General features: G+C 36.8%; 1 protein-coding gene across 1 annotated transcript in view; it reads right to left on the bottom strand.

Annotated features, from left to right (window-relative positions):
• Positions 1–287: 287 nt before the first annotated feature.
• Positions 288–11,155, bottom strand: part of LOC135091478 (creatinase-like) — a 61,708-nt gene continuing 50,840 nt past the window's right edge. Inside the window, exons 8-9 of the mRNA XM_063989144.1 lie at positions 9,607–9,851; positions 288–1,071 (exon numbers count right to left, since the gene is read on the bottom strand). Coding sequence (XP_063845214.1) covers positions 869–1,071; positions 9,607–9,851 — 448 coding nt within the window. The 3' untranslated portion in view covers positions 288–868. The remainder of the gene's footprint in view (positions 1,072–9,606; positions 9,852–11,155) is intronic.

Genomic DNA, 11,155 nt, shown 5'->3' with positions numbered 1-11,155 from the left:
ATACAGCCACAGCAAGTATGCTTAGCAGTATGACTTACTATAGGATCAGTACACAATAGTTCAGATATATAGTAAATAAACAAAAATTAGTATACATTAGTTTAAGTATGATGATTTATTTCAGATACGTTTTTAAAAGCAACACATTTTGTTCACTGTATCACTCTGTAGCAATCCCATCACTTAACCCTGTGAACACCAAACCATAATGAACTGCATGATGCAAGTGTGTTAAAGAAATATGTCACAAGACCTGTAAGCCCAAGGAGCATAGGAACAGATCATCATAAAGCCACTTGTCAAATTTTTATTATTGTATGCATAAAATATTGGTCATGTTCACCAATAGCTGTGAGAAGGAATTGTGCATATATGTGTATAGTTTAACAGTGATTTCTGGGAATGATCTTAATTTCTTAGAAATAATATTTAAGATAACTTATGTAAGGCATGTAGACAGATGTATATACATAATTTTTACCAAAAAAACAGACAGTGGTACTGCATTTCTCAAAACTGATAATTTACTTTTAATAAAAATTAATTATTGACATTACTCCTTGTCTCTTTCAATGCTAATGGTCCCCCATAAAGCTAGGTTTACCTAATGGTTATAGCAAGTCTGCTATCTTCTGTTTTAGTATTGGCAGTTCACTAAGTTTAGTTAGATCTTACATCTCAACACTTTTATGTAATGCATCCATAATGTGTATGTGTGTGTGTGTGTGTGTGTGTGTGTGTGTGTGTGTGTGTGTGTGTGTGTGTGTGTGTGTGTGTGTGTGTGATACATGTAAATCAGTTTTAAAAATCCTCAGTAATTCTCTTCCCAAGAGAATCCTACAGCATCAGAAGGGTTTAGTTAATCTCTTTACTTCTTGAAGATGTTGTGTTCTGGTCCGAAGGGGAAACCTGTTACATTTTCAACTGATCCATCATCATTGATTACCAGGACGTCATGTTCCCGGTATCCCCCTGCTCCTGGTTGTCCCTCGGGGACAGTCACCATAGGCTCCATTGACACCACCATGTTAGGCTGCAGCACTGTGTCAATATCCTCCCGCAGCTCAAGACCTGATGAGGAGTAGAATATTCTATATTTTACATTTCTGTTGGTATATGCACCCTGTGTTAGTGTCTAATGCCCCATCCTTTATATCAGTGGATTTTGCACAAATTCAGGATAGACCATCACTCAGCCAATCCAGGTATTCTCTCTTCTAAATGCATCATCAATATATAAGTACCTATTCAAGGAAAAATAATTTGTGGTTGCCTTGAATACTTTGCTAGTTCTATGACGTCAGTTCTTAAGGGTTAGGAGACTGAGATCAGTTATGTGTTTACTTCTCCATGAAGTTATTGCACTCATTCTTACTAACTTTATGTAGGGACATATTAAATGATTTATTCCACTCATCTGGAATTGTCCCTGCCTCCACACCTGGTCACATAGCAGCAGAATCCACTCTGTTTCTGCATTTCCTCTACATGTACTTAGAGATTTCCACTGTTATGAGTGTTACATCTATACCTGCAGCTTTATCAATCTTGTCTGACTTTTTTCACCTCATTTCTACTCTTATCAATCACTATCAAACCCTGTGTATATTGTAATGGGATATGGAATTAAGGTGACACATAAAATGTTTTAAGTTTTAATGGAGTAGGCATAAACACCTGTTACTCCCAGTGAGGTCTCAAGCACTGGATCGGTTTCATACTGTATCAGAGGGTGCTGTGAACTTTCCATTGACTGTGACTTCACTGAAAATTTCTTTTTGTGTCTCACAACACAAGGTGACAATCACAGCCTGCTCTCTAAAGAAAACCCTTCTTTCATACAACTCTACATGCACCTAATACATGAACATCCTTCACTCAAAATAAAAAATCTATTATGGTGACTCTTACACCAACCTCTGAGTCCCCGTCTGGGTAGGGGACCACAAATGTCCCCAGGTCGAACTGCTCTTCAGATATGAACCCTAAGTGTCTTGACACTCCCCTCAACTTTTTTTTATTAATTTCTGCGGATTTAGATTTAATTTTCAATCTGTGGAACACCACTCTCCTCTACTAAGCCCCATCTTTTCCTCACTGAAATGCAGGTGTCTGAGGCAACTGAGAGTAATCCCTTCTCTATTCTCTCATACCGTCTCTGCCCTGATTTTCATTCAAAAGTTGGATGTTGCAACTATGTGCGTAACAACCTAACTTGCTTTCGTGCCCACGTTCTTGAATTTTCCAAATTTTCAGGCTTTGACAACAGAGTTACTCTCAAATTTATCTGTACAGTATGTCTCTCACTTAACTCCTATGACTATGAAAAAGTTCTTTGACCATTTAACTTCCTGACTCTTCCTTTTTGTGGAGATCTCCATTCTTGGAGACTTCAATCACCAGCTTTGGCTTTCCTCTCCCTTTACTGACCAACTTGGTGAACTACTGTAGCCCTTAACTTTGCTATCCACCACAACCTAGAGTAACTAGAGCTACACCTTACTCACACTCTTGACTGTCTTGGAGATATGCCCAACTTTCTTGACCTTTTCCTAATCTCTAATCTTGCTTATGCTGTCATTCTGTTTTCTCCATTGGGCTTCCCTGATCACAACCTTATATCTATATTTTGTCCTATCGCTCCTGTTCCTCCTCAGGATCCCTCAAAGAGGAAAGGCCTCTGATGTTTTGCCTCTGCTAATTTTGGGGAGATGAAGAAGTATCATTCTGATTTTCCTTGGAATGACTACTACTTCCATGTCAGAGACCCATCTCTGTGTGCTGAGTGCATAACAGAGGTGACAGTGTCTGGCATGGAAGTGTACATTCCTCACTCTTTTCCTTGCCTGAAATCTTCCAAGCTTTGGTTTAACGCAGTTTGTTTTTGTGCTATACATGATAGAGAGGTGGCTCACAAAAGGTACTTGAGCCTTCCATCACCGGAATCTCATACACTTTATATTTTTGCCAGAATCATTCCAAGTCTGTTCTCCAACTAGCCAAAAACTCCATCATTAGAAAGTTTAAACATTTTTTGAGATCTAACTTCCCTTGTGACTTCCGGCACCTAACCTAAAGTATCTCTAATAACTTTGCGTCTGCATCATTCCTGCCTTTATTTTGACCTGATGGTACCACTGCTAAACTTTTCACTTAAACCATTGCTTGCAGGACTTGTTCCTTCCTCTCCTCCATCCTTTGACTATTTCATGCCACATATCAAGATCCTTCATAATGATATTTTCCATGACTCGAAAGGCTTATGGACCTGATGGGATCCCTCCTATTATTCTCTGAAACTGTACTCTGTGCTTTCACCTTGCCTAGTCAACCTCTATACCAACTCTGTCTATCAATACCTACTTTTCCTTTTTGTTGGAAGTTTGCCTACATTCAGCCTGTTCCTAAACAAAGACGACCAATCTAATTCTTCTAAATATTGTCCTATTGCTTTCATTTCCAGCCTTTCCAGAGTTTTTGAATCTATCCTCAACAGGAAGATTCTAAACATCTATCGCTCCACAACCTTCTATGTGTTCTGTCATGGCTGCTTTGTTGGTGATCTGTCTTTCCTTAGTGAGTTTTGAGCATCCTCTTTTAGCAATTTTGATGAAACTTTCTCTGTTGCCTTAAACATATCAAAAGCTTTTGATAGAGTTAGCATCCACCCCCCACAAAAAAAAAAAAAAACTCAGGTTTTTTGGGGGAGTTTAAAAAATATTTTGCATATCAAAATCTTTTTTTATAGCTTACTGATAAATATGGTCTATATGTACATATACATAAAAAGTGTAAAAGTAGTCAAGCCTGTTCTGTTCATTTCCTGTATAGTACAAGTTGACATAGGCTTTGTCCAACTGGACTGACCTGTATCAGCATTACCTAAACAAGTTTCTGTTCTTCATTAATAGGAAGTATCAAAATCTTTCAAGATCTAACTCCCCTCATGACTTCTGGCACCTAGCCAAAAGCATCTCCACTAACTTTGCTTCTTCATCTTTCCCTCCCTTATTTCAACCTGATGGCACTACTGCCATCTCATCTATTTCTAAAGCTGAACTCTTCACTCAAATCTTTGCTAAAAACACTACCTTGGATGATTCAGGACCTTGTTCCTCCTTCTCCTCCACCCTTTAATTACTTCATGCTACCCATTAAAATCCACAGTGATGTTTAGGCCATGTTGGCCTAAACCCTTGAAAGGTTTATGGACCTGATGGGGTCCCTTCTATTGTTCTCTGAAACTGTGCCTCTGTGCTTGCACCTTGCCTAGTCAAACTCTTCTAAGTTTGTCTATTAACATCTACCTTTCCTTCTTGCTGGAAGTTCCTCTAAATTCAGCTTGTTCCTAAAAAAGAGGGACCATTCCAGTTCTTCAAACTACTGTTCTATTGCTTTAATTTCCTGCTTCTCTAAAGCTTTCAATCTATCCTCAACAGGAAGATTCTTAAACATCTATCACTTCACAACCTTGCATCTGATTGCCAAAGTGGATTCCATCAAGGTTGCTCTACTGGTGATCTTTTGGCTTTCTTTATTGAGTCTTGGTCTCTTTTAGGGATTTTGGTGAAATTTTTGCTTTTGCCTTAGACATATCAAAAGCTTTTAATAGAATCTGGCACAAAGCTTTGATTTCCAAACTATCCTCCTATGGCGTCTATCCTTATCTCAGTAACTTCATCTGAAGTTTCCTTTCTGACCATTCTTTTGCTGGTGTGGCAGACAGTCACTGTTCTTCTCCTAAATCTATTAACAGTGGTGTACCTCAGAGTTCTGTTTCGTCATCCACTCTTTTCCTTTTGATCTAAATCAAACTTCTTCTCCTATCCACTCCTGTGCTGATGATACCACCCTGCAGTTTCTATCATCTTTTTGTAGACATTCAACCCTTCAAGAAGTAAACAGTTCTCACAAGGAAGCCACAGAATGCCTGACTTCTGATCTCTCTTAAATTTCTGATTGGGGCAGTGCAAACTTAGTACAGTAAAATCCCTCTTATCCGGCATCAACGGGACCGCCGACATGCTGGATACTTAAATATTGCCGGATACTTGAATAGAAGTGAAATTATGTCCACAATCACCACCCTACACTCACGCATCTTACCATAACAAAGATCAGCTGATCTTAATCAGCTGCTGATCTGATCAGCTGCTTAAGTGTAAGCACAACATGCTTCCTCTTTTCTACAACTTTAGTCATGATGAAGGTGTCAGGCGATAAACAGTGCACACACAGGACTGAGTCACTGAGTAAACACAGTACAGTGGGCTGTGGATGGTGCGAAGCAGTGCGCTCTGGTGGCGAGGGGACAAAGTATGCCTCGCGCGGGAATTTTAATTGATTTTATGAGTACACATTGATTTTTTATTGATTTTAAGGCTCGGGGAAAAATGTGCCGGATACTTAAAGCTGCCGGATACTCGAATGCTGGATAAGAGGGATTTTACTGTATTGCTCAATGCCTCAAAAACTCAGTTTCTCCATCTATCAACTCAATACAACTAGACAACTATCCCCTCTTCTTCAATTACATTCAACTGTCCCCTTCTACAGTGAACATCCACAGTATGTTCTTTACTTATAATCTAAACTAGAAACCTCACATCTCATCTCCAGCTGAAAAAGCTTCTGTGAAGTTAGGCGTTCTGAGTTGTCTTTGCCAGTTTTTCTCACCGCCACCCCACAAATTGCTAACTCTGTACAGGGGCCTTATCTGTCCATGTGTGGAGTATGCTTCACATGTATTGGAGGCTCCACTCACACATCTCTTTTAGACAGGATGGAATCAAGAGCTTTTTGTCATTTCAACTTCTATCCTCTAACTGACTATCTTTATAACTCTCTTTCATCACCGCAATGTTGCATCTCTTGCTATCTCATACCGCTATTTTCATGCTAACTGTTTCTCTGATCTTGCTATAACTGTATGCATCCTGTCCTTCTGCTGCCCTTCCTGCACAAGACTTTCTTCTTTCTCTCACCCCTTATTCTGTCCACCTCTCTAATGCTAAAGTTAACCAGTATTCTCAATCATTCATCCCTTTTTCTGGTAAACTCTGGAACTCCCAACCTGCTTCTATATTTCTACCTTCCTGTGATTTGAACTTTTTTAAGAGGGAGATTTCAAGACACTTATCCTGTAATTTCTGACTACCGCTTTTGAAGCTGTTAGGGGACTGGTACCTCAGTGGGCTTTTATATATATATATATATATATAATATATATATATATATATATATATATATATATATATATATATATATATATATATATATATATATATATATATATATATATATATATATATATATATATATATATATATATATATATATATATATATATATATATATATATATATATATATATATATATATATATATATATATATATATATATATATATATATATATATATATATATATATATATATATATATATATATATATATATTTTTTTTTTATTTTGTTAGTCTTGGCTGGTGCCCCTCTTACATGATAAAAAAAATACTTCAAACCTTTCGTTTCACTCTAGATTATTTTTTAATTGCTTATTAAACTGCTTTACATATAAATATGAGGAAAAACAATGAAAATAAATAAAAACCCCCAAAATCTTGTGGGTTAGGTTAAAAAAAACATTTCTTTTATAACACTGCTTCGTTCATTCTATCCAAGTCTGCCTGCAAGGCACTGGCATCCAAATCTTACATAACTAACCTGCCTATCTTTTTGTCAGCCCCAAATTCACTAATATCATCACTGATCCCACTATTTAGATCATTAATATATATTAAAAACAATAATGATCTTAAAACTGATCCTTGTGGCACCCCACTAGTTACTTGACCCCACTCAGATTTATATGACCATTTATTACAGCTCTCTGTCACCTGTCGCCTAGCTATGACCTTATCCAGCCTAACACCTTCCTATCTTTCTCAAGAGCCTTTCTTTAAATTGGTATCTTATCAAACATCTTACTAAAGTCCAGTTATAGGATGTCATAACTATCCCTTCGTCTACTGCCTTGTAAACTTTATAATAAAAACACGAGTTTGTAAGGCAAGACTTCCCCTTCATGAAGCCATGCTATGACAGATTTATCAGATTATGCTTGTCTAAATGCTCCCTAATGTTTCTTGCAATTGCTGACTCCATTATTTTACCTACAACTGGAATTAAGCTTACAGGTCTATAATTTGATGCTTACATTTTATCTCCTTTCTTAAAGATGGGTACTACATTTGTCTACCCCCACATTACCAATACCTCTGCTGAATCTAGTGATTTCATAAAGATAGTAATTAGCAGTTCACTAATAAATTCAGCATTCTTGTAGTATTCTGGGATATATTTGGTTTGGTCCTGGTAACTTAAATTTTTCAACCTATCTATCCCCTGTTTCATTATCTCTTTAGTTATAAAAATATCTACCAGTTTCTCATTCACCTCTACTCAAAAAATCAGTAATGTATTTGGTATTTCCTGCATGTTTTCCTGGATGAAAGCTGTTAAAAATACTCTTTCTTTGTACTCCTCTGTCTTCTTGTTTTATAACCTGTGGCCAGTCTTTGCCTGGCTAGCTACTCTTAATTTTTAATAGTACTTAGCTTTCTTCATTAACTTCCTAACTGTTCTTAAAAATTCATTATATTGAGATCTTAAGCCTTCCTCTCTTGACTTTAATATATATATAATATATATATATATATATATATATATATATATATATATATATATATATATATATATATATATATATATATATATATATATATATATATATATATATATATATATATATATATATATATATATATATATATATATATATATATATATATATATATATATATATATATATATATATATATATATATATATATATATATATATATATATATATATATATATATATATATATATATATATATATATATATATATATATATATATATCTATATATCTATATATCTATCTATCTATCTATCTATCTATATATATATATATATCTATATATCTATATATCTATATATCTATCTATCTATCTATCTATCTATATCTATATATATATATATATATATATATATATATATATATATATATATATATATATATATATATATATATATATATATATATATATATATATATATTCAATCCTATGTAGTGTTTTAACCTACCAGTCATCCACTTCTGTGATCTTATTGTTCTATATGGAATATTAAATATCTGACCTGTATGTAATCTGTTTCCAAAATATTTGTTCAGCTCATCAGCATTAGTTTCCCTGATCATCTCATCTCGCCTTCTTCCATAATCTCAGCATGACTTATCTTTCCAACCCCATCCTTGCACCTCACCCCATCTCCCCCTCTCTCTGACCTCCCTGATTCATCACATTCAGAGACCTCACCCGGCCATTTCTCACCTCACCTGCCTCAGTTTGATCTGTTCTTCTGATGCCACTCTTGCATAAAGCTTCACTTCTTCCACCCTGTACCTTCTTAATCCCTCAATCTGTTCTCCAAAAATCAGGTACCTTGCATATGTTTTTGGTTCTAGAAGCTTCCCATTTTCATCTTAAGGTAATTTCACAATGTCACTGTTACTTAACTGTTTTCCAGCCTCCACCTGTGTGACTGCATCCACCCTGTTTGTCAGAATTAAATGTAGAATATTACTACCACCCCCTTGTGGGTTCCAAGATTACCTGCTTTAAAAAATTGTCTTGAATTACATTAAGAAATTCCCTTGCTTTACTGTTATCCACCATCAGGTTCTTGTCAATAGAATCTATCACACATACTTGACTGTATCTGCCTGCTCTATTCATCTCCTGCCACTGTGAGCTGTAAGGTTTTTTTGTAGTATTTGGTAGCATTGATTGTGATCCTTCTTTGATATCAATCCATATTGACTCCATCTTCCTATCTATTTTTATATTATTGTCAACATGACATTATAATGTGTCCTTTAACGTAAAGTGTGACCCCTCTTCCTCTCTGACTTTCCCTGTCTTCATAAAATAATGTATAACCATCTATCAGAACCTATGGATGAAATACTTTTCCTGACATATCTAACCAGGTTTATGTTAAATCAATGATATCAAAGTTTTCTACACATGCCATTATTGAATCTAAACTCTATTTTATTTAAAATCCTCCCATAGTTTGTGTAATAAACACTTAAACCATTCCTCGCCTTTGCTGAGATAGTTACTGTTTTAGATTTGACAAATTTTTTCTATCATAGGCCCTTTCTTCCTCCTAACTAATGAAAAAAAAGCACTGGAGAGCAATTACCTCACACTCCAGTGTTCCAGCCAAAATCCGAACACCCTGGCGTGATAAATGCACTCCATTCCTGGCCTACAAGATGTCCTTGCCATAGAAGCTGTCCCAGTTGTTGATGAATGTCCATCCATTACTTTTATATTGAGTTGCGAGCCTGCAGTTCATTGAATAGCCATGGCCAGCCACTCAGCATCAACTCTCCTTGGCAAGATTCTACACATAGTACCACAGGGATCCCTCCCTTCTCCCTTATCTTATGTTGCCTGCAGGCAAGAGGATAACTCAGGTGGTGGTGACTTGCCTGCCTCACGTCCGTAGTAATGACACAACACCCCAAAGGAGTGGCCATAGCCGAACATGCGATACTTGAGGAGACCAAGCTGGGCGTAGAGTTCATTCAGTTCCTGGGCAATTTCTGAACACTTGGCTCCTGGACGAATGAGTTCCAGCCCTCGCTTGTGAACTGCAACATTGCCTTCCCACACCTTGAGATGCGCATCACTGCAGTGATCTAAGAAGAAGGTCCTCTCCAATGCAGTATAATACCTGTGTATAGCATGATGTCAGCCAGTGTCTACTTGCAGTATCAAAGCATTAAGTTTGGATCATATCACTGTATTACACATGTTACTTTATATATCTATTAATGTTAGTTTCATCTCACTAGCCTAGTGAGATTAAGATAATGTTATATAAAATCTTGTAATGTTAATAATCTTAAAGTTTTAACAAAGCACCACAAAGAAAGAAATTGCTTTTATCAACAAAAGATGAACTTTTTGTACTTGACATGTACACTGAAATGAGTACCCAATGGTAGTATCAGAGATCAAAAAGGGCTTGCCCCTTGGTTTGGTTCCTTTGGGCAGTTACATTTTTTAATGGAAGCAGGTGTAAGATGAAAAAAAAAAAAAATGCAGTGGTAGTGAGTGTAGCTTCAACTTTGGGTAAGTACATATTTGTGTCAGTGCAGGGTGGGATGTGCATATTTTGTGGTAAGTGCAGAGCTTGTGTGAGTCAATATGTTAAGCCCCGTTCACACACTGGAGAATTTGGATGGTGAGAGCATTGTAACTCCGCTGTGACTTGTTCATAGCGGAATTGCTGTGTGTTTGCAGCAGAGTTGCCACGCGTTTGCAAAGGGCTTGCAGCAGAGTCGTCAGAGTGGACTGATTCGTAGCGCATTTGCCAGGTAACGGCAAATGTTTTGGACTGTTCAAAACATTCTGTGGAGTTGCCATTGCTGGGAGTCACAGCACGCTTGCAGCAGTGTCGCAGCACTGTTGCAGTGCTGTCGCAATGGATTCGCAGTGATGTTACAGCAAGTTTGCTGTGTTCGCAGTGCTGTTGAAAGGAATTTGCCATAGTAGCAACCTCTTCTACATGCCCTTCACACCTTTGTGACATTGGAGTGATACTTCATTGTAAAGATGATTGTATATTCCTCTCTCTCTCTCTCTCTCTCTCTCTCTCTCTCTCTCTCTCTCTCTCTCTCTCTCTCTCTCTCTCCGTCAGTATTTTGTGGTTGTGTGTGAATCAGACATTTTTTATAATTTATTTGTGTTTCAACTTCTGTGGTGCACACACAAGGAGAGTTCACACAAACATAAAAAGATTTATGAGTATCTCCTATAAATATACTCCATCCATGAGTTGCACTGCATTCACAGTGCATTTGCAGTGGAGTATCAGCGCATTCACAACATGTTCGCAGCAAATTCACCGAGCATGATAGTCACCACACAATTTGCAGCACAGTCGCCGTTCAGAAAGTTGCAGCAGAGTTGCAGTGGAGTCGCCATCAAAATTTACCATTGTGTGAACGGGGCTTTACATAAGATAAGTTAGAC

The sequence above is a fragment of the Scylla paramamosain genome, chromosome 37 (assembly GCF_035594125.1).
Source record: "Scylla paramamosain isolate STU-SP2022 chromosome 37, ASM3559412v1, whole genome shotgun sequence".
Lineage (NCBI taxonomy): Eukaryota > Metazoa > Arthropoda > Malacostraca > Decapoda > Portunidae > Scylla > Scylla paramamosain.
Note: the sequence above shows the minus strand (reverse complement) of the source record. Positions and strands in the feature narration are given on the sequence as shown.